We start from the raw sequence: 23625 nt of genomic DNA on the forward strand, positions 1-23625 counted from the left end.
GTGGGTAAAACTGTTTCTTAGACGTGTTTCTCAAACATGCTTGTGTTTCACCCGAGTCACCTGGGGAACTGCTCAATGCAGATTCTGACTCAGGAGGTCTAGGGTAGGTGGGCCTGAGTTCTGCATTTCCAACTAACCACCAAGGGATGCTTAGATGGGCCGCAGTTTGAATAGTTAGGTCCAAGACACTAAAGTCCTTGAAATTATTAACATCATCTCTTTAGTCGATGGGGTCGGGATAGACTCCAAGGACCAATTGTCCCAATGTTCTGCAATTATGGGTTTCCTGGGACACAGACTCTCAGTGTTAGAATGGGGAAGTCCCAGGCCAACTAGACAAGTTGGTCACCCTATCAGGATAATGGAAAAGAAAGGGATGCTTTGGTCTGAACTCAAAACAAAACATAAAACAAACAACAACAACAAAACACAACAGGTGGAGCTGTTTGCTGAGGAAAGGAGCATATTCCCACCTTAGATCAATTAGTTCCCCCACCACTTTATTTCACAGAGGCCCAGAGACGTTGGGTGACTTAGCCCATATCACACAGCTCTTCAGGGTCAGGGCTGGGGCTACAGCTCCCACCTTCTAACTCCCTGCATAACTGGACTCTTTCTCCGCCAGCCTGCATTGCCTTCTCTAACACATTCCTCTCTTTTTTTGGCAAACACAGCATGTTTATTTATAAACTGGCTTGTTTGGAGCCTGAAATTTGGCATAGCTGATTTTGGCTGTGAGGAGTTCATATTTTCTCTCTCTTTGTTTTGGTTTGCTTAACCATGTTTTGTGAGCAAAAAACGCAAAGTAATGAAAACACAATGAGGCTGCTAAAATGGTTCAAATGCAAAGCTTCCAGAAATGTGGCAGCATTAACTTATACAGATTTATTTTGTAACTTTAGATAGTAGATTAGAAACCCATGAAGTTTACTTCCAGGGATTTGACAAACCCCAAATCAATAAATAGGTGGGTCTCTTTCCAGGCTCTTTCTCCTGGAGGTGGGACAGGAGGTTGGGAAAATACCCCTGCTGGGCAGATTGATGGAGGCTGTTCCTGTACTCCTCCGTGAAGGTCCTTACAGAAGACGTCAGTCATCTACATTAAGGTATGTGTGGTGATTTGCGGAATGTCACTCAAACTCCTTTGCACTTTATTTTGCACACAGCAGAAGTCGTAAAAGAATGTTACCTTTTATTATTAACACTGAGAATCCAGGCAGAGAATTCACACTAAATCCATGAGTATATTGCATGTAGGACAGCTAGGATGCCCTCAATCCCCATACAACTTCTAATTGTGCTGTAAATTCAGGTAGGTTTTTGTTGGGGAGTGGAGGAGAAGTGAGGATGAAGAGAGAAAGAGAGGTTGGCTGCATTTTATCTGCGATTCTACCTGGTGTCTCTTCTCAAGGCCAGGGAGTCTGGGTGCAGCTGTGATCTGTTACTTGTTTCAGGGCCTGGAGAAGGGGCTTAGCCCTGCCCACAGCCAGACGAGTGATCACTCACTCACATTCTAGCTCAAGCGGTGAACACCTTGCTTTTCAAATAGTGTGGTTGGCTGGCAGCCTTTGCCACTGTCTTAATTTAACAAATCGAGCTACAGGCTGAGCACAGCTGTAGCTTCAGCCAATGTTTTTAGCAATAAAATGCACATGTGTACATGCATGTGTATTCATATATATGTATAGGCCTAAATATATATATACATACATACACAGGAATACATTACACAGGGGATCCCTGGTGAAACACATTGAATTTTAAAAATTGCTTTCATAGGTCCACTGAGAGCCTCTAATAGTGACAAAAGGACATTTTCAACCTCAGGCTGTAGGCTGAGACCTGATGAAGTGGTTTCCAGAGTCAGGGGCCTGCTGGGCCGAGCAGGTAATACCTGATTTATGGCGGGAGGGAGGTAGCCAGTCAGTCAAGCTTGGAAACCCCATCTGCTACCTGGGGCATTCCTAGGTGCTGGGGTTGAGGGCTGGTCTCATATGCACTCACATTCTAGAATCAGATCCCCTGGGACCTTACCGGACATGTCCGAAAATCTAGGCGTGACTGATTAAAGAAGAATGAGGTTGTGCTCACAGCCTGATCCAGGGCCCCTCTCACCCTCAGCCTCCTCATTTCCTTTCTTATTCCCACGTTCTGTTGGCTCTCTTAAGAGTCCTGGTGTAAAACGGAGCCTCCCTGAGACCTACCTATGTCTGGGTAAAATGCAGACAGCTCCCCAGAGCCCTATTGCCCAGGGTTAGAGCGTCCTGTCCCAGTGGGATCCCTGTGAGGTGCCCAGAGACACCACAGAGGGAAAGGAACTGTCAACCACCTGCTTTCCTTGGAGACTGTATATGCTTGTGGGGTTGAGGGGCCTGGAAGTCTATACCCTCTCCGTGGGTGCACAGCACCTGAGATGCTACTTTGCCTTCCTGGACTGTCAGCCACACGCAGAGGGCTGACCATGAGACCCCGATGTCTCTTTCTCGTCACTCTCCCCAGCTACCAGGCTAACATGCTGTAAACCTTAGAGTAAAACTCTAGGGTCTGTCTAAGAAACACAAGAGGTCCTAAGCATCGATGGGACCCAGCATTAACTCTGTGAGTGCCTGGTTCCGTTTCTTGGGAGCACCGGGCTACACGTTTTGCCTTGAGGACTCCGAGGCTCTTAAAGTCTAGAAGCCTCTCTTAGTGACACATCTTTAGTCCTTTCTGCTGTAAACAAACCAGGCTACCTGCTGCCAGCCCTCTCCACTACCCTCCCCACTGTCATCCCAGGCTTCTTGACAAGGCCAGCAGAGGCACCGCGTAGTCTTTCCCCACCTGCACCGGTTATGGCAGAGGCCTAAGTGCGTCACCGCCCCTTTCTTCATTCTCGGTGTTCTTTCCGTTTGGGAATCCAGAATGGCTGGCAGAGCTCCCACTGGGAAGAAGCATGTTGGGTTTGGGAGTAGGACAACTGGTGGTGTGCCCTGCATTGGTCACAACAGAAGCTGCCCCACTGGTCATTTCAGACACATAAAGTTCATAGATGCTTTGCTGGTCAGGCAGGAACAAAAACTGCCCTCCTGCTGGCCCGGAGTACTGGGAGCCCAGGTCACTGCAGTGCCTGGCTGCGCTTCTCTCATTAAGAGAGCTGTTACACACCTTCCTGTCCCTCCGAAGCTTGAAAAGAAGCCTGTTCTCTCTGCTGCATTGTATTTTTTTCTTTCTCAAATTCTGACCCTCCCCATAGCTCTTCCTTGTCTGGTTTATAAAATATATATATAGATAGCCGAGGTCCAGCATGTTTCTTACTCTGATTATTACTAGTGTCCTCATCGAGGATAAACCATGGAGCATCTGGAAAAGCACCCGTGGAGTGTTTAGATGTGTCTGGTTACTTGTGGACTCCCTACCTCCACTTCGGCAGGCTGTATATTCAGACTAACTTCTTTCTTTTGCAGGGTCCTGACGATATGCACAAAAGGGCATGACTAAGGAAAGACTGTGATTTAATATTTATTGACTGCTGATATGTTTTACTTTGACTGAGGATGAGTTATGGATTTTCATTTTAAATCCTCTTCAGAAGCAGCCCTGACTCCTCTCTGAGACAGAATTCCCTTAAAACGAGGTTAAGTTTGAGAGCCTAAACTCTCTGCCCCAAAAACTTCCAGCAGAACTGGGAGATGGAAGCAGCTTTCCAGGTCAAGGTTTTACATAGAAAGTCCCTCCTTCCCATGTCAAGAGTCCTCTGTTCCAACCGACAGCTTCTCAACAGATTCCGACTGAAGTTCCCTGCTGGGTGTGTCTCAATAAACTACCCTGTTTCTCTTTAATAGCTATCAAAATCCGGTTCGGAAGAGGAAAAATCATGATCAGGCAAACTCTGCCCTTGGAGGTACTTACTGGCACTGACAGGAGGTCAGTGAATACTCGTGCAATGGATACCAAACGTGCCGTTGGAATAAAGAGCCCCGCATAGCTCGCCAGGCTGAGTCTGGGCACAGCCAGGGTAAAGCCCGTGACGCGGGCTGCACACACGTCCGAAGCAGAAGTACTCGTTCTCAGCAGAAAGGGCAAGTTGAGGGAGCAAAGCGTAAAGATGCAATTTTCCTCACAAGTTCTTTTCTCTCCTTTCCTTTGGCTTTCCTCGGATGATAGAATGCTGTTCGGTGGCTTGACGAAGGGCTGAGAGCAGCTGTACTAGTTTAACAGAAGGAGAGAACTCCTCCAGATTTCCAGAACCCAGAAGCGGGGGCTGAATGTGCCGAATCCATAGCCATGAGGACCAGCTCTTGAATCTATGGACCCTGGAATGCGGCAGCCCCGATCGAGAGTTCGCTTCTCTTGTGTCCTATGCAGGCATCTGGCCATCTTCAGGTGGGAGGGGCCTCTGGGGCCGCTACAGAGTAGACCATTGAAAGCTCCTTGCATCAAAACAGGATGAAATTAGGTCATGGTTCCTTAAAAACTCAGTGTGGTCGCTTTTCTGGCCCCTGCTTCAATATCTGGGGTGTGGTGGCCAAACTGTAGGTCTAGCACCACAAACCACTGTCCCATCTTCCCAACCAGGATATGTTCAGAGGAGAATAAGAAAAATCGCTTCTCTGCTTTGTTTGACTCGTTTTTATTGGGGCCTCTGGGGTCTTCCATCCTACCCTTCCAAGACGCTCTCAGCACTGCTCAGCCTCCACGAAGCCCTCCTTCTCATGGCCTGAGGGCTCCACCTCCGTGTAGGTGGAATGGTTGGGGTGGTTGCGGAACTTAATGGTCGGCCAGTGATGAGGTCTCCGCTGTGGGGGCACAGACCAGAGTCAGCAGGCATGACCTCACCCACTGGGGACCACCACACCAGGGACAGTGCAGAGCATTAAGACTCTTTTCAAGGGCAGTTGGGGGCCTCAAAGCCAAGTGAAGTTCAGGGACCCTCTCTCCAGAGGCCTCCCTGCTATGATCCCTCAACCACTGGGAAACTTGCTGAGGTGTGTGGGCTACAGGACACAAGGTGAAAGCTTTAGCAGCATACGGAGTAGAGTCCTGAGACTATGGCAAGTGTGGAAGTGGGTGAGATACAGAATGATCTGGGAGGTTCTAGAAATGCCAAGGTAACACTCCAGACAGTACAGGTACGACCTCAGAGTCAGTTGGGGAGCTTATGAAAATGCAGATTCCTGGGCCTGCCTTAGACCTGCCCCATCAGCACCCCTGTGGCTGGGGGTCTGTAGTTCCTCAGACGATATTAAGTAGGCTCAGACCTGAGAATGACTGGTTAGGACGCACGAGAAACATGGGGTTTCTAAACAAAGAGGAGGGAACCACTTGGGCCTCTGGGCAATGTCAGTGGGCTCCTGAACCCTGTGGAGGAGACTGTGGTCACAGAGGTGCCACCACTGGGCCATGTGGAGAGGCGATGAGAAGCAGAGAGCTGGGGTAAGGACTGCTGAGCTCTGGGGCCCAGAGGGAAGGGGACTGGGCCTCACTTCCCATGCTGTACCTTGGGCTGGTTCTTCCGAATTCTGAGATACGTAAAACTGTAGCATCCTCAATGAAAGTTCCCAGAGAGAGCAACTTTTATTATTATTATTACTATGGTTTGTCGATTCTAATAAAAAAAAACCCACACAGCAGCCAAAGTGGACGACATCTCAGCTCCGTGATGGCTTTGAATAAGCACCGGGCCTGAAATTTGGCCATGAGAGACCATAAATCATTAGCGACTGGCTGGCTGCACAGTCACTAAACGGGCATGTGTGGCACCTTTGGCCTTCTTTCTTCCCCCCGGGGCCTCTTCTGATTTCACAAGTGGGGGAGCAAAAGCAGACAGGACAGGAGGGCTGGGGGAGTTCTGAGGGGCAGAACCCTGGGAGCTGGGGACTAAAAGGGCCTGAGCCAGAGTGAGGTGTGCCAAGATGGGATCGAGGAAGATTCCTCAGGTGGGAAGCGGAGCCAGGCAGGTGGCAGGTAAGGAATGAGGTAGGGAGAGGCAGGTACTGAACAGCTGGGACAATGCTGAGGCAGAAGAAGACGGCGGAGCTGGGCCCACATTCTGCACTGACCTCAATGAAGAAGAGGGCAGCATTGGAGGTGGGGTGGCCGCTGATGTAGATCCCTGCCAGGATGACGGCCATCACGAGGACGACTGCCAGCACGATGCCCACAGTGGTGCCCAGGTGCACAGGGGGGCCCTTTGTCTTAGGGGACAGGTTGTTCTGAAGGCCTGTGGAGAGACCGTTAGGGCAGGGCAGCTGCAGTGGAGCAGAGAAGGGGGGACCATGGAGTCCTGGGTTCTGACAAAGTCCCCGAGGTGAAAGCCAACAGAACCTTCGGACCTATTTACCAAATACATGAAAAGGTGGGGCTGGAGTGGGTGGAATCATGAGCATGGTTCAGGTGGTTTTCCAAAATCATTTAAAGCTGTGCAAATGTCTAATAAGAATCATAAAAGAAATCTTCTCTGCTACTCATGCCACATAAGCACTCTGAAGAAATTCACAATGGGGATGTGACGGTAGAATTTGGGAGCTGGAAGCTGACTGCCCGGGTTCCAATCCAGGCTCTGGCACTTACTGGCTGTGTGACCTTGCAGATTATTTAACCTCTCTGTGTCTCAGTTATCACATCTGTAGAACAAGGGTAATAACAACCACCTGCTGGGCTTAAAATGAGAGAATTCATGTCAAGGACCAAGGACCATGGCTGGTATCTTGGATGAGCTCAGGGAGTGTCAGGTATTATGATAGCAAAATGACCATATTTTTACCTGTCACTGTCCACTGTCAGACTGTGACCTCTTGGAGGGCGTACACGGTGTCTTATGCATTTCTGTGTCCTCAGCTTTTAGAAAAAATGGCCAACCCATTGTAGGAGCTCAGTAAAAGAAATGAGCTAGGTCCTCTGAGGGCTAATATAGCAGCAGGCAGTCTCTGAGAACCTCCCAAGCATTTGAAATAGATCCCGAGGAGGAGACTGAGTATTTCCATAGACTATCCAGCTGGAAACTCCTCCAGTCTCACCCTTCCTGTGCGGCTGAGGTAATGGAAATACAGAGAGGTCAAGTGATTTGCCCAAGGACACAGTCAGTGCCAGCCACTAAGAGGCCTAACTTCCTGATACTACCTGGGGCGGCTATTTGCTTCTTCTTGCTACCCTAAAGGGATGTGGAGATAATACAATAGAGACAGATGAGCCTATAAACAACAGGAATGTCTAACCTTATTTACATAGCTAGTGGATGAAATGGGAGTCAACAGGGGATGTGGCATGCATCCAAAATCAGTGACCTCCCCAACCCCACTTCTCTGCAAGCAGAGGAAACCCAGGAGAGGAATTACACCCCCCTCCCCACCCTCCCCCCGCACCCTGCACCCCGCAAGCCAGTGCAGGGTTAGTGCCTCTATCTGCTAATAGGTGGGAGAGTTGAGGTGACACGCCCCCACGCCGGCCTCCCCTGACCTGGCGATCAGCCAGCCCACAGCTTACAGTGACCCTGATGACGTGATGTTCAGGGCTTGTGCTGACGAGCACATTGTACAGAGCGAGGGGAACGTGGCCCAGTTGCCCCACACCCCCGCTACCCACAGAGGTGTAATGGCTCCATCTCCGACAGGAGACCAGATTAAACTGTGCTGCGTTAATAGCGCCTCCTCTCCTGCTAGAACCCCAGACCTCCCAGGCCCTGGAGTTGGAAGGCATTTCTATCTCCCCCTTACAGTGGTTGCAGCAAGGGCCTGAGCCGGCTTTGGGAGAAGGGCGGGGGAGGGGGGGGCACTTCATATCATCAGAGAGGAAGTTACTCTCCCAGGTAATCCCGGGGCAGGCGACCTCACCTTCTGGCACCCTATAAAAATTGTGGCAGACAACTTTTGTGTACTCTCTGCCAACCCAGGTTGGGAATCAAAGGAAGGTTAATGTGAGAGAAGCTGCTCTCCAGCCCTCATTGACTGTGAGGCCCATGGGGGCAAGGGGCCGAGGGCCACAGGCCCCCACACCGCCCTGCCTGCCCTTGCAGCCCTTCCCTCCTCCTCTCACTCCTTTTAGGCCGGTGAATATTTAAGAGCAGAGAGGCCTGGAGAAGTACAAGAGGTTCCGGACTGAGGAGGGAAATGTCTAGATGTAGACACATAGGGGGCCTCTGCCCAGAAGTCCCCTGCCTTCCCACCCAGCAGACCTCTCTGCGAAGCTCAGGCTGCTGTTTTTCTCCCCACCCGCACCAGGAACAAAAGCAAAGAGGCAAGGTGACTGCTGCACCCTCTTTGGGGGTGGGTCCAAAAGGCAACAGGTCTGATGAAGAGGGGCAAGCAGCCCTGTACTCACCATCTTCTCCTGCATGGGGATTCAACTTGGTGTCATCTTCCAAAAGAAAGGAGGGAAGGCACAAGATTAGTGGAACTCTTACGGTCTTTGTCACTCTAGGTCTGGGTGTCACTCTAGGTCTGGGAGGTTTAGTCCAACCCTTCATTTCAGAGGCAAGAAAACTGAAGCACAGAGAGGGGAGGTGACTTGCTCAAAGTCACACAGCAATGTAATGATAGAAGGCCATGAACAAGCCAACTTTTCCTAGTCTCATGTTCATTAGTTCAACAAATACTTACTGACTATCTATTATGAGTTGACCAGTGGGAGTAGGCGCTGAGGATTGACATGGTCTCTGCCCTCAGGGAGTTAACAGGTGGTGGTGGTGGTGGGGGGACAATTAAAATCCAGCATAATGAAGTTCTGACTGGCGGGTCTCATCAGACAAAGGGAGCATGAAGGAGGGGTGAACTATGGGGCTGAGAAAAGGTTTCAGATAGAGGAAAGAGTACCCACGGGTAAAGGCTCAGAGTCAGGAAGAACTTGGCCAGTTGAGAAATTAAAAGCAGTTCCGTGTAGCTGGAGGGTGAAGAGGATGAGGGGGTTGGGGGAATGGCTGCTAGGAAACCAAGGTGAGGACTTTTCATGCCCTCCTAAGGGGCGATGGGAAACTGAGGAAGGATTTGTGGAGGGGGTGAATATGTCACAAGATCAGATTTGCCTGGAGACCACCCACAGGGTATAAGGGGGGGGGCAGGTTTCCACAAGAACACTCTCTCCACCTCAAGGTGTGTTCTGCAGCTTCCTAAATAAGTTCCAGTGATTGACTCTTCCTGTGGTTCTTCCTGCAGTCATGTGGGGGAAAGGAAAGCATGAGTTCTGAGTCAGGAGAATGTTCTAGATGACAAGGTGACTGCTTTAAGCAGTCCACAGGTTAGGGCCGGCAACATGCATCTCTTTCCTCATCCCCCTCTAGCACCTCCACCCTCCACATCACCTTAAAGGGTTTACTGGCTCCCCTCTATTCACAGGTGTTCAAGGTCCTTGTAATCTGTCCCTAATCTTTCCTCCTGTCACTCACCACAACTCAAGACTGCAGGAGTGGCTGTAACAAGCTGCCAAGGCCTTGGCTTGCACGTCTCTGAGGGCCTGCATATTCTGTTCCTCCTGCAGGGAATACCCTTCTTCTGCTTCTCTATTCCTCTTTCAGAAGTGTCAGCCCTGAACTGCCCTCTGCATTAGGGGTTAGGGCTGGGATGAGGGTGAGACAAGTAAAGCAGGGTCTGATCCTGTCTTTACTTAAATTTTGATACTTTATTCATCATGGAATTTTTAGCATTAATTTTGGTTTTTACAAATATTGCATTAAAATATTATTTATCCCGATTATTGCCTGTTTTTTTTTTTTGTTTTTTTTTGTTTTTTTTGGTGTCCCCTGAAATTTTATATCTGTATTGAGTGCCTCATTTACCTCACCCCAGTCCTGGCCCTGTCGTTTCCCGGAGGACACATGGATGTGTCCTCTGTGGTGTCCCATTGCATTTGGGACCTGTTTCTGCTGCATGTCAGGTCCCATTATTTCCCTAGACTGTGATCTCCTCAACACCCAGCCTCGTTACACTGCCTGGGCCTGGATGTGGCATCCTGCTCTGCTATTCATTTCCAGAAATTCTTGAAATACCAAAAATTCACACTAGACAATGGAAGAATAAACTATAAAAAATTTTTTAAAATGGCTCCCTATAGGGGAAAGAGGGAACAGGGTAGAGGAGAGAAAACTAGAAACTGAACTTCTTTGGATACGCCTGATTTTGTAGATTCGAATTTGGAACCATGTAAATCATCATTTAACGATAACATAATTATAAAGAAATCAAAAAGCACCCCTAAATTTGAAAGCAAAACAAAACAGGGAGTTATAGACATAACAGAAAGCTATGCTTTCTTCAGGAGTATTTAAACACACCTCTGAGCCTGTTTTGCTCCTGCAAGTTGAAAACAATGAATTGGTTCATCAAAAATGACCCTAAACATCACTGGAAAAAATTAACTTGATTCAAATCAACTTATTTTGAATCTAGACCATTGAAAATCCACTGTAGCCCAGACAACATCTACCCCTGGCAGACGAAAGGACACTGCCACCTACAGACATTCCCTCCTACAAAGACATTGCAGGTGACCACGCTGTGCCCACAACAGCTTTCCTCTCATTCACCAAGGGCTGCTTCCCAGCTGCCATCTTGTTGGGGGGTCCATGGAATGCAAATTGGTTCCCTAAGTAATGGATTGCGGTAGAGGCCCAGGAAAACTCACATAGTGAAGAAATGAGTGTGATGTTTGTTGAATGAGTGGTCATTTTTCTGTATTGTTAGTTGTCACCTCTTGCTGCTGTCAACGTGTTCTGTTCACCTTCTCATCTGATGAGCCCTTCTGTTGCGTTTTCCGGGGGAGGGCCTGTCTCTCCTTGTAATAAAATGCATGGGCTTTGTGGCAGCTGCTTGCCACTCAGAGGTCATTCTGGTTCACTTAATTGGGTGGTATTCGATTGCAAGTGAACAACCCTTAAAATCCAGCCCCCACCCCTCCTGCTCCCCAGGCCTCCCTGCTCCTCTGCCAGGCTGGTGCCAGAGGGGTCTGCACACCCACCAGCAGCCTGCTCCCACTGACTTCTCTGCCCGCTGACTCTGCCCTGCTCAGGGGTACCTCTGGCTGCAGTGCTGTATGCCTTTCACTCACAGCATCTCCCAGGACCTGAGATAGACGTCCCTCACCTGCCTCCACAAGCCTCCCTACGCAGGCTGTAATCACACAGGGTTAACTCAGGGGTGACTGGCCAAGTGGTTCTTCATTTTAAGCGGAATTTCCTTTCATTGGAAGGTTACCCTGGACTGGAAAATTAACTCCCTGGAGGGCAAGGTCTCCTCCTGCTCCTTTTTCATTTAATTTATTTAATCCCCCACAGCACCAGCAGGAGCTCTGCTCTCAATACCCAGGCTTTAACCAGCTCCTTGCTATTCCTGGGCAACTTTAGAGTAATGGGAACCATCTGAAGCTGCCTTGCTTGTTCACTTTTGCTATTTTTCCTTGTTCCCTGAATCCGTAAAGACCCTTTTCTATTTCTTTCAGCACCAAGAAGAGGGGCAAGATAACTGCTTTTGGAGCCAGATGAAACCTGACTCCACCTTTTCCTGGCTGTGTGACCTTGGGCAAGTTATTAACCTCTCTGAGCCTTAGTGACTCCTCTATAAAATGGGGATAAAAGAGCATCAACATACAGGATTGTTAGGAGAACTAAGTGAGTATTAATGCATGCATGTTAGCACCCTCCCTGACACATGGGCAGTGCACCCCAAATGTTAGATCTTTCTGTCATTTTTTCATTTTCTTCTATGACTCCCCTATGGCCAGACCCATGGGTTCCTGCTCTAGTTCTCCTTCTCTAGGCTGCATTTAGAAAGGCAGGGCCTCTCTGGAAAGGACATTCTACAACTTATCCCTCAGGTAACCCTGAGTAACCTAACTTGCCCCTAACGAGCCCATTTCCATATCTACAAAATGGGACCGTGGCTGAATAATGTTTTACAATATTAACTTCTTTCTTTTCTCCTTTCCTCCTATTTGTCCCCGTCAAGCAGGTATTTGGCTCATGGGAGGTGGTAAGAGCCCATAAGTCTCTCAGTCTTAGCCTAGATTCAAAGTATTGACCCAAAGCCTCAGGATGGCAGAAAAGCCCCCAGGGACAGCCAGGCCTGAAAAGGCAGGGATGGATCAGCAGCAACCAGGAGGGTCACAGCTGCCCTACTCAGACCCTCTGCCACACAAGGTCCCAGGGGCAGGGAGCCCAGGCCCAGAAGGGCTGCGGTGGGATTCCTCATACTGAGTGAGGGCTGAGAGCCAGGATTGAAGTATAGGAAAATGAGGCAGTCCTCTCACCTCTGAGTGTGCGGACTGAGTTTACACCTGCTACAGGGAGAAGGCCTCACAGGTTCGGTGAGGATCGCTAGTAAGATTAACTAAAATAGTACATAAAACACCCGGCCCTGGGTTGGACGAAACATTTTCCCCTCGCCACAGTGAATTCCATCCCACAGCCCTGACGTGGGCCAGGATAGCAGTTAGAGCCTGGGCGTGGAGTCCACTCATTCTAAACTTGGTTCTGCTCTCACCAGCAAGGGATCCCAGTTCTCTGAGCCTCAGGTCCCTCACCTGGGAAAGGATGGGGCGATTCTCATTCCCCGAGGTAATCCCCATCAGAGACAGTGGTACACCGGGGCGACAAACCCTTCTCCCTGGCTTCTCTGCCCTTCTCCTCCCCACCTGTACCTTCTGTGGTGAGGCTGTCCATGGAAAGGGAGGAGGAGGTGGTGCTGAGGTCGTCATCAAAGGGGCTGAAGGAGCTGTTGGGGGAGGGCGAGTACTGCTCCTCATCCCGGAAGTCCTCACAGGTCCTGCTCTCTGCCTGGAAGAGAGACGAAGGGCTGTCCTGGACAGAGCCTCGCCGGTGGGCATGCCACACAGATGAGGACGGTGGGGGCACTTCTATCCCTCAGCGGCCAGAAAATGTAAGATTCCACTGCATGGTCAAAGCATGGTACTCTAACCAAAGCTGGGCCCTACGTGCTTATAAGCCTTCCATTTTATCCTGAAAGTAAGCATCTTATTTTACAGGGCAATTTATCTGTCTGCTGCTTCGAATCCTTCCTCAAGGAAGGAGCAGAGATACCAATTTTAAATAAATACAGAAAATCTGTGCATTCACCAACAGCCAACATCAGAAGTGGGCTGCTGGATAAGATTTTTTGTAAGGCCAGAAAAAGACAGCTCACGCAGCCTTCCTAATAAAACGGACGGTGATGAGTGCCTGGCAGTGGGGTCTGGGGGTTTACGTTTAAATGCTGGCCCTGGCACCTTCACCATCTCACCAGTTGTGAGATGCAGGCCAAGTCACTAACCCTCTCTGAGCCTCACTTTCCTGCTGTGATCAGTGGGGACACTGGCCCCCGGCTCCTGGGGTCACATTAAGATGAAATCAGAGCAAGTGGAGGGCGGCGTGCAATGAAGTGATGGGCACACACAATGTGCTTGCTTTGCAAGAAGAGATGGAAAGAAAAAGGACGCATAGATGAATGGGTCTGCCTGTGTTAATGTAAGGGGTGGGAATAGGACACGCCCCACCCAGAATCAAAGTGTAGGGCATTCTGGAAAAGTCCAGCGGTGAGAAGGAACCTTTATGGGATTCTAAATGGGAGGAGCCTGGAACAACCCTCCTCAATCCCAGAAACTGCCTCCCTCAAAAGCCTCAAGGCTGGAGCCCCAGCAGTCATTTTACCAGGGCAGAGCCTCCCAGAGGCTCCAAGTCCCAGGTGGAGAGAACTTCACCAAGAGCTGAGGACACTATGAGAGGAGCTCCCAGGCAAGGGGCCTGCTCACAGCCCTACGGCACCCCACAGCCTGGCTCACTTAAGCCTCTCACCTCCTGGACACAGCCGTAGGCCAGCCACTCCTGGCGGTAGCGGTCGATACCACTGGAGCATCTGCAGGGGGAACCAAAAGTCAGAGGTGTGGGGAGGATTGACAGAGAAGCCCTCCCTTTCATTTCTCCCTATAGCTCTCCCATGATGGTGAGGAAGGGGCTAGCCTCCCAGTGCTGGTCAAGCTCCCCAAGACCACTGGGCAGCTGTGGGATCAGGAATGAGACCCTCCTGGCTTCTCTGTTCCTTCTCCAGCAGGAGGGCAAGATGTTTATGGAGTGTCCACCTTCTTTCTGACCCGGCTCCCAAGAATCAAGGCCACATCTGCCTGGACAGGTATGTGTATGAGGCTAGATGGACAGCATGACCTCTAATGACCTTTCAGGTCCCCTTGACTCTGAGCAGCTGTGAAATTGCTAAGAATTCAAGGAAGTCACACACACACACACACACACACACACACATTCTCATCTGGGGAAGTCTTGTTCATTCACTGAGACCCCTCTTTTATGGAAGGGCCTGGAGTTGGCAAGGAGAGGCTGGGAGCAGACGGACCTCAGCAGGCTGAACCAACATCTTCCTGTGTGATCATTAAAGGGCAAAAATGAGGGTCCTGCCACAGGCTGGGAGAGATTGACAACTGGCTGACCAGGGTCCCCTGAGAGGACACCATGCAGCTCCGCTGGGCTGGAAGATGCCAAGCGCTTCCCTAGGGAAGGAGTGGGGGGCATGACGATGAACCAGAGAGTGTTCTCCGTGGTGTCACACTCAAATTTCCCATCTTCACTCTCTGGTGCCAGGAGAATCCACCAAGCTCTACTCAAGTGTAGGGACATCTATCTATATGGAAAGGATAGTATCATGCACCACCCGTGCTGAGAAAGAATTCATAGCTAGTTAACTTTCTGTATCAGCAACTGCCTGCCACCTGCCTGGGTCCTGGGAGGCTGAGGGCTGAGGCTTCCCAGGCGCTGTCAGCCTTTCCTTCCGAAGCTGCCTCTGAGCTGGTCCTCCTGCAGCAGGCCCAGCTGAACTGAGCCAGCCACACTCCCCTCTCTCAGGTCCTTCATGCCCACTACTGAGGAGGATGGGAACTAAAGTTTCTTTTAGGCCACACTGATTCTTTCAAGGTCTGAGCCTTTGATGTAGGTCTAAGAGCATCACATTCTAAGCCCTGAAACAACCAACCCAAATTCAGAGAAGAAGGGCATGAGAAATGGCTATTTATGGAGTGTCTCCTGTTGCCCCAGCCAGTTGCTGCCCCTATACCACCTCATGGGACCCTCACAATGGCACAGGAAGGCAAGGGTTATGTCCCTCATTTCCTGAGTCAAATCCTGGAGTTAAGGTCACCCTTAGACTCCAAAATGGGCCATGGGGGGAGGGGAGGCAATGTGGGATGAAAGGAAGACACCTGCCATGGTAAGTGAGATTGTCTAAATGAGATCCGGGTCCAGGGCAGGGAGGGGAAGCCCGGGGAGGCTGCAGAGAGCAGAGTGGGTGGAAGGGAAAGGGTAGTAGAGATCCTACATGGTGAGTGCCAGCAGCTGTTGGTAGGAGAGGCCATGATGGCCAGCCCCAAGGCACCAGCCCTGCCCTCTGGCATTTTAGGGACCTGGAGTCAGCTCTTAGTTGCAGCTGAGGCTCCAGAGAACTGGCAAAGAGGAGAGCACATTGGGGTGAGCCAAGGTCCATGGGTATCTGTGGACTGGAGGTTTCCAGAACCACGTCAGCCTTGCACGCTCTCATGAAGCCTCTCCGCCCTGCAGCTGACATAACCACAGCACAGGCAGTGTCTACACCCAACGCCCTGCCCTCCCTCAACCTGACCAACCTCATTCAACTGTCATGATCTCTGGGAGTAGGCATATGCGCTAAATGGGGCTGTGTCAGTGAGAGGGTTTGCTTCCATCTGACCCATTTTGCAGTTCTCATGGCTCAGCTCTTATTAGACGCTGAGTCATATGGTGGCAGCCAGCCTCAGGATTCCAGGGCTCATCTGAGGTCATCTGGATTCTCTCCCCACACTGAGATGGTGGCTCTCAAACTTGAAAGAGAACAAGATGGGCCACGTTGCAAGGCTCTAGTCCAGGAAGAAACCACTTGGGGTCTAACTTGTATATTCTCTCTGAGGCTCTGTGCCTTTCATGGGAAGGTCCCTGAAAACTTTGCAAAAATGCTGTTTGGTATTTGAGGAGTTAAAACAGCAGCGTGTTCCTCACCCACGTCTCTCCAAACCATGTAACTCCAGTCCATTTGACAGGGAAAGCAAACTGAGGCCAGAAGAGTGAATAAGAGCTGTGGGAGGAACACCTGGGAGGCCTGATGAGGGCCCCCATCTCCTCCCAGCTCAGAGCTGAGTCCTGTGTGTGAGGCGACCATCCATAAAGGCAGTGGCTTCTATTTCTACACCAAGATTTTGGAAAGGAGCAAAGGAAACACTGACAGATGCATGACAGCTGCAAGGAACTCAGGGACTCTGTGATTTTGCAATTTTCAAGAGTTCGCAGGGCTTCGCACTCACACGAGAGCCCTTGTCCGCAAAGAAATTACTCTTTTTTTCCTCCTGCCATTTACTGATCTTGGGCAGGAGAACAGAGTTCAACTTCTGAGTCTAATTTGTGAGGAAATGATTTCAGAACAAGGAGTAGAAGATGAGCTGGATTTAAGAAATGGATCCCTGAACCTGCATCTCATCCAGAATTTTCTCTGCTTCTAAAACTAAGCAAACACAGCTTTGTAACTTGCCCAACTGTCCACAGAAGCCTAACATTTCCACACCTCTAGTTTTCAGGAAACCCTGTTGCAGCCTGAAAAAGATCTTGGGGTGGTGTGCTGGGGTCATGGAGCTCTCACCCAACAGCACTGGGTCTTTGGATCACCCCGTCTGAGGAGCCAGCAGATTTCATGCGTGTTCTGTTGAAATGCAGCCTCCTGGGCTTCCTGACGCAGGGGCCGGGGCGCGTCCCAGGGAGCTGTATGTTCACGTGATCCTAGCTGATTTTAGAATGCCTGCAACTGTGGACCACTCTGAGAAGGCCTGCCCTAGGATGAACCACCCTTCCCAGGAATGAGGAGGGAGCTGCAGTAGCTGGAATCTCTGAACAGTCTTTCAAGAGCTTCGCGTGAGCACAAGAACCCTGCCATAACGTCACCTTGATCAGCCAAAACCCTAAGGAGAAACTCACTTCTGTGAGGTTCTTGTCCTATGGTCGGAGTAGACCGGCCAGAAATGCCCTCGTGTTGGCATGAGGCCTGAGGAAAGGAGTGGAGCTGTGCTCCCCTCTGCCCCTCCTCCACACTCTGCTGGCAGGACCCCGAGGGTCAATCTGGGCACAAACCTCTGGAGGACATGGCACCAGCTGCAGTTGAAGGTCAGGTCCGAGGACAGGCAGGTGTCACAGCTCTGATGCTGCAGGCAGGCTGCAAGAGAGAAGGCAGTGACTGTCAGCACCAGGCCCCGCACAGGCCTCCAACAGGTGCACCTTTCCTGAATGCGGGGTCCTTACAGAACTGTGGGGTCTGACTCTCAAGGACCCTAGAGGTCATCAACACCACCCTCACGTGCGTCCAGCCCTGATTCACATCTCTCCCTTCCTTCCTTCTTTCTGTCACCAGGCTCTCAGGCCCTGAGCTGGTGTTGGGGAGTCAGCGGTTAGACCTGGTTCCTGCCTTCTTGGGCCTTATAGTTATCTGGGGAGACAGACATCAAACAGATAATCACACGAAGATAACCGTGTAATTATTATTTTGATGAGGTTTATGAAGGAGAATTACAGGCTGCCCCAGGCGTGTACAAAGGGATCTCACCTAGTCTGGGAAGCGTAGAAAGGGATTTTTTTTAATTGAGACACATTGATGTATAACATTGTGTAAGTTTCAGCTGGACAACATATCTATTTGATACATTTATATTGCAAAATGCTTGCCATTGCAGTAATACCTCTATCATGCCACATAATCACCATTTCTTCTTGTGGTGGGAACAATTAAGATCTAGTCTCTTAGCAAGTGTAATATTTATAATACACTTTTGTGTCTATAATCACTGAAAAGAATTTTTTAAGATGATCCTGGTTTGATCCCCACCCAGCGCTGGCGGGGAGAACTCATTTCCGCCTCTGACTCAGTCCAGGTGGAGGGATTGTCTCCGAGTGCCCACTCCTGGCCTCTCTTCACCTCCTCACTCGCCTCCTCCCAGGGACGCCTGAGTTTGTGAGGGTAAAACAGGCATATGTAATTCCATTCCTTCTTCCTCTCCTCTGGGAAATGGGCTACCCCAGGGGGTGTGCTGGCATCTCTGCTCATCCAGGCTCAAACCTTACTTGGGAAGTTACTTAACCTCTCGGTGCTTCAGTCCCTCATTTATAAAAGAAGGATCGTGATGCTATGGGCTTGGTAGAGTGTGAGGATGACACGAGATAAAGGCTGGAGGGTTTAGAATAGTGCCGGCCCCATGGGGAGCCCAGTGAATGCTACCTGCTGTTAGTGACTGTGGTCTTATTCATTTCTGTCAATATCCCTATCAGCTACTCAGTCACTCATTCATCCAGCCCTTCATTCTCCAGCAAATATTTATTAAGTGCCTGACACGAACCAGGCACTGTCCCAGGTGCTGGCGATACAACGACGAACGACGAACGATAAAAGACAGCCCGCAGTCTAGTGGAGGAGACGGCCAACACATACACAGACAAATAAATCTACACTGGGGTTTCCGGTGGTGAGAAGGGCTGTGAAAAAGTAGAGCAGAACAGGGAGCTGCAATGACCATGGGGTATGTGTTCTAGTCAGAGAGGTTGTGGAAGGCCTCTGAGGAGAGGACTCTTGGGCAGAGACCGAGAGAAGGGAGGAAACGAACAGGCAGCTCTCCTGGGGGAGAAGTCCAAGCAGGCGGCCCTCTCTACGCAGAGGCCTGGGAGGAGAACACCCCAGGCGTGTTCCCAGTAGCAGCCAGAGCAGGAACAGGCTGGGCAGACTGGAGAGGCGGAAGGTGGTGGAAATGACAATGAGGGACATGTGGGAGCCCCTGAGCAGGGCAGTCAGCGGGCAGAGAAGTCAGTGGGAGCAGGCTGCTGGTGGGTGTGCAGACCCCTCTGGCACCAGCCGGGCAGAGGAGCAGGGAGGCCCGGGGAGCAGGAGGCGTGGGGGCTGGATTTTAAGGGTTGTTCACTTGCAATCGAATACCACCCAATTAAGTGAACCAGAACGACCTCTGAGTGGCAAGCAGTTGCCACAAAGCCCATGCATTTTCTTACAAGGAGAGACAGGCCCTCCCCCAGAAAAACCGCAACAGAAGGGCTCATCAGATGAGCAGCTGAACAGAGCACGTTGACAGCAGCAAGAGGTGACAACTAACAATACAGAAATATGACCACTCATTCAACAAACATCACACTCATTTCTTCACTATGTGAGTTTTCCTGGGCCTCTACCGCAATCCATTACTTAGGGAACCAATTTGCATTCTATGGACCCCCAACAAGATGGCAGCTGGGAAGCAGCCCTTGGTGAGTGGGAGGAAAGCTGTTGTGGGCACAGCGTGGTCACCTGAAGTCGCTTTGCAGGAGGGACTGTCTGTAGGTGGCACCGTGTCCTTTCATCTGCCAGGGCTTTGCAGGCCCTGGAAGGGTGAATAGAAGACCACGGGCAGGAAATAAGCAGAGATAGGCCTGGCCTGAGAACGAGAGCTCTGGCTATTTTGTCCCCTTGTGTACCCAGAAGGCCGAGAGCAGTGCCTGGCATGTCGTGGTCAGTTTACATGTTTCTAGAATCGATATATAGATGCTATTGTTACCTCATTTTACAGAGGAGGGAACTGAGGCTTGGAGAGAGTCATGGAGCTAAGAGGGGTAGTTCTGGGTGTGAACCGAGATCTGTCTGAGCCAAGAGCTTCAGCTCTCAGCCTCTGTGGGGTACCCGTACCCCAGTACCCACCCACACCCCACACCACCTTTTCATGAGTCTCTTCTAGAAGAGGGACCAGCCACAGAGTGCAATGGCTTGGAGATGGCCCACACCTCTGGAAGAATCTTGACTAAGTCCTCCCTGACCCAAAGGTAAGGGAGAGAGCCTGGGCTGGGGGACAGAGTTTTCTGAGGGCAAAGCTCACCGACCTCCCAGGGCCTTCAGTCATAACCTTGGTAGCACTGCCCCCTGCCCACCAGCAGCAGCCACATGGGAGCCCATGGCCTGGTCATTCCTAGTGACACTGGAGGCCCCTTAAATGGCTCCAGTTAAGCTGACAACAAATCCTGGGAGCCTTGTGGGGTGTTCATAACACCCACTGACCTTTATTTCTCTTCTGCATTTCAGATGTCCTGCGTGCTATTAAATGCTCACAAAACTTACTAGAGGTGTGGGAAGTGGCTTACATGTACAAACAGTGGCCCAGAAACATTCCCAGGACGGCTCACTTTTTCCGCCCTGGGAAGTTAGCCCTGTCCTTGGATGTCCTTGTTCCCACATGAAGTTGTATTCAAGTCCTAGGACTTGAGGTTTGCTCCCACCAGTCCCTGAGGAACCGCTGGTTCTCAGGCCCCAGGCCTCTCTGGACTAGAGGGAGGGTGGCTGGAGTGGGCGTGGGGCTGTGACCCTACACCGTTTTCCAGCCCTGTGACCCCATAGTGTCTGGGTCCTTCCTCTTTTCCAAGGGAGGACACATGCTGAGCCCCGACCGAGACAGCAGCGGAGCATTGGAGAAGAGACCTCCTCCTCTTCTTTCTCCGCTCCCTGCTCCGTGAGCCCCCTGGGAAGAGGAAAGGAAGGAGAGACGCAAGGGAAAGGCCATGGCTTCAGAAGCCGGAGGGATCATGAGACAGGAGAGGAAATTAAAACGTTCTTTAAAAATATAAGAATGGGAGTGTGGTGCTTCTTCCCCTCACACTCCCCAGGGGCTCCGACCAGATCCTGGAGAACGTCCAACCCTGATCCTGCAGGATCCACAGCAGCAACTGGGGCCATGGCCGTGGGGGGCCTTCAACTTTAGGTGAGGGGGGACCAAGGGGGGAGAGGGCTGAGGCCCCACGGTGCTGGGAGAACGGCTGGCGAAATCCTTCTATGGCCTTCTGCCTAGACTCCAGCATCACCTCGCCTCTCAGGACAATAACATGCTAAACTTATGGATCAATTCAGTTCCTGGATTATTTTTCCTGGGTGCTCAGTTTAAGTCCTCAGAGGTACATCTTTCCTGGGTTTCAATTATGTGTTAATAACAATAGCTGTATTTGTCAAGCACAGACCACACTCTGGGCCTGAGATGTGCTAGTTAGTGTCAGAGCTGCCATTTACGTCCTCAACTCTCCCTACTGTGGTTCTAACCCTGACCAAGGGTGGTGGTGTCAGCCCCATGTGACAGATGAGAAATGAAGGTCCTAATGTTAGGTGGCTGTACCCACACAGGGGTCAGTGGAAGGCACTGTTTGACTCCAGAGCTCTTTCTAGCACAGCAGAACGCCTCTTCCTCTCCTTGGGAACCACCCCTACTTACTTGGCAATGGGGTGAACTCCACGGCTGACGTGCTGGTGACTGTGCTGGGATCCAGCTCCACACGGTGGTATTCAAAGATGGCCCTTCGCCGAGATTCTGAAACAGAGGCAGAGCCTGTTGTTAGGAGCATCTCATGGGCTATACCTGGGAGCCTGACAGACGGGCAAGAAAGAGGTTGTAGCAAGTGGAACTGAGGGCAAAAAAAGACACCCATCAACCTAGGATAATGATGTTGGTGCTGCAAGGACACAAGAGGACAGGAGGTGACCTTGAGAAGAGAGCTTTGTGGTCAGGACATAGGAGATCCCACACTCCCGTATGCCTCTGTGGCTTCACAGCTACTGCTCCCTTGACCCATAATGCATTTCCACCCCTTCTCTCCCTGTCCAGCTCATCCTTCTAGATCCAGCTCAAGGGCCACTTCCTCTGAGCAGCCCCTCTTGACCATTCCCTTCTCTTCCCCACTCAGGCCAGGTGCCCTCCTCCCACTGCACTCACCACCTAGTGTGGACATTAGGTTTTATTTGGAGGGTGGGAGCATTAGACTGTGAACATCTGGTCCTGAACCTGACCTACAGTGAACACCTTGTACATGTCTGTGGATGGACAGGCTGAACTAGAAGAAATTCTCCCCTCCCGGATGGAGGCCAGGGTGAGGTTCAGGGCCTGGATCCAGGCTGTTGTCCTGCCTTGGTCCCTGCAGAAACTTCTTACAGGATCTCAGAGCCAGGAGACCCAAGTTCTGATTTGAGTTCTGCTCCTGACACGCTGGATAACCTTAGGGCCCAGTTTCTTGTCTGTAAGGTGGAAAGACAGAAACACCTGCCACACACAACACCTTTGGGAGGAAAAAATCTGGAAATGAAGATGAAAAGACTTTTCCTAAAATGGCAATCTGAGATGCTCTGATATTTCACATCACACCCCCATTCCCACCTAAGAACTATGACTTGGGGCGGGTTTCCTCTGTCTCTGAAAGGCAGGCAGCCAGCCACTAAACTTTGTGAATGAGTTCTCCATGAAGGGAAAAGGCCACTTAGTGTTTGGTCACCCCAGCACCCCTTCTTCCTTCTGGACTGCTTCTCTAATTCCCTTTGGGGGAACTGCCCCCAGCCCCTTCCTACATGTGGTCTGCAGGAACTGCCATCTTCCTCCATGACCCTGCTTCTGGCAACATTGTGATTGGTCCAGGGCTGGCCATCTGATGGAAGCCGGACCAATCAGAGACCTTCCCTGGAACTTTTCAACTGTAACCAAGAGACCCTTTGCCCTCTAGTAATGAAGCTGAGAAGATGCAAACTAGGAGTCCGTGAATGGCCACAGTTCCAGTCTCATGCGGAAAGCCAGAGAATGAAGCCATGTCATGGAGAGAAGCAGGTCATACTGGTGACATTCCAGGCTCTGGAGTCCCAGGACCTGCCCTGGTCCCTGTCTTACCAGTTGTCACCTCTTCTTCTGGCTCTGTGGGCTACTTCAATATCCCCAATGTACCCCCTTTTCCCAGCTAGTTTGAGTTGGGTTTGTGTCACTAGAAGCCCAGAGTAGGTGAGGATATAATTTTCTCATTCAGCTGAAGGTGGTTTGGAGGAAAGTTTCCCAAGGTGGCAGTAGAACTCAGTAGGGGCATCCATAAAAGAGAGGGCATCCTGTGCAGCTGATGGGTGTCCCATCCCTCTGCTCACCCTCCTATATAAAGAATATGGGGGAGTGTCGCTGCTTAAAAAATATCTCTCATCTACGTTTCTTTCGTTTATTTATTCCCCAATCTGGAATTGTTTCCTCCCACTCAAACCATGACTGACCCCCCCAGCCGGTCTGGCACCCAAGTGTGCTCTCCCCCCAGCACACCACACTGCCCCACTGAAGAATAACGGTGGACACCGCAGCCCCTGAAACACCTGAAACCACAGACACATCCTTGACACACATTCATGCAATGAAAAGGAAACCGCTTTGGCACTGATGCCAGCAGAGCCCTCCTGGAACGAAACAAGAATCTGCAGCCCCACTGCAGAGGCGTGTGGCTAAAATGCGGGCACTACTTACCGACATGTCACCAGGAAGATCTGTCTGTTACCATGGGTCAAGTTCTGCTCTGGGCAGAGTGGGAAGGGGAAAGACTGTGGAGAGACCGACAAGAACATGGAGGAAGAGAAGCCCTACATCGGGAGAGACCACACAGGGAGGGGAGGTTTAGGCTCTGTCCTTACCACTTGTGTCCCTTTGGACAAGGGACTTAAGCTCAGTGGGTCTCATCTAAAAATGAAACTAGTTATATTATACTTATGGGGTTATTCTGAGAATTAAAGTATGTAACTTATGTACAGCAAGTACCTGGCCCAGAGAAGCCACTTAAAATATGTGAGTTCCTCTATCTTCTCACCATCC

The 23625-nt window shown here is 50.7% G+C and overlaps 1 protein-coding gene across 2 annotated transcripts in view; it reads right to left on the reverse strand.

Moving 5' to 3' along the window:
• Positions 1-3482: 3482 nt before the first annotated feature.
• PLXDC1 (plexin domain containing 1) overlaps positions 3483-23625 on the reverse strand; it is a 60005-nt gene continuing 39862 nt past the window's right edge. Inside the window, exons 8-14 of one of the 2 annotated variants that reach the window (XM_074319668.1) lie at positions 21238-21333; positions 17090-17171; positions 13751-13811; positions 12601-12736; positions 8296-8331; positions 6039-6199; positions 3483-4775 (exon numbers count right to left, since the gene is read on the reverse strand). In XM_074319668.1, the coding sequence (XP_074175769.1) occupies positions 4656-4775; positions 6039-6199; positions 8296-8331; positions 12601-12736; positions 13751-13811; positions 17090-17171; positions 21238-21333 (692 nt within the window). In that variant the 3' untranslated portion in view covers positions 3483-4655. The remainder of the gene's footprint in view (positions 4776-6038; positions 6200-8295; positions 8332-12600; positions 12737-13750; positions 13812-17089; positions 17172-21237; positions 21334-23625) is intronic. The other variant, XM_074319669.1, reaches the window with a different exon arrangement.

This window comes from Rhinolophus sinicus, linkage group LG15, assembly GCF_036562045.2.
Source record: "Rhinolophus sinicus isolate RSC01 linkage group LG15, ASM3656204v1, whole genome shotgun sequence".
NCBI classification, from domain to species: domain Eukaryota; kingdom Metazoa; phylum Chordata; class Mammalia; order Chiroptera; family Rhinolophidae; genus Rhinolophus; species Rhinolophus sinicus.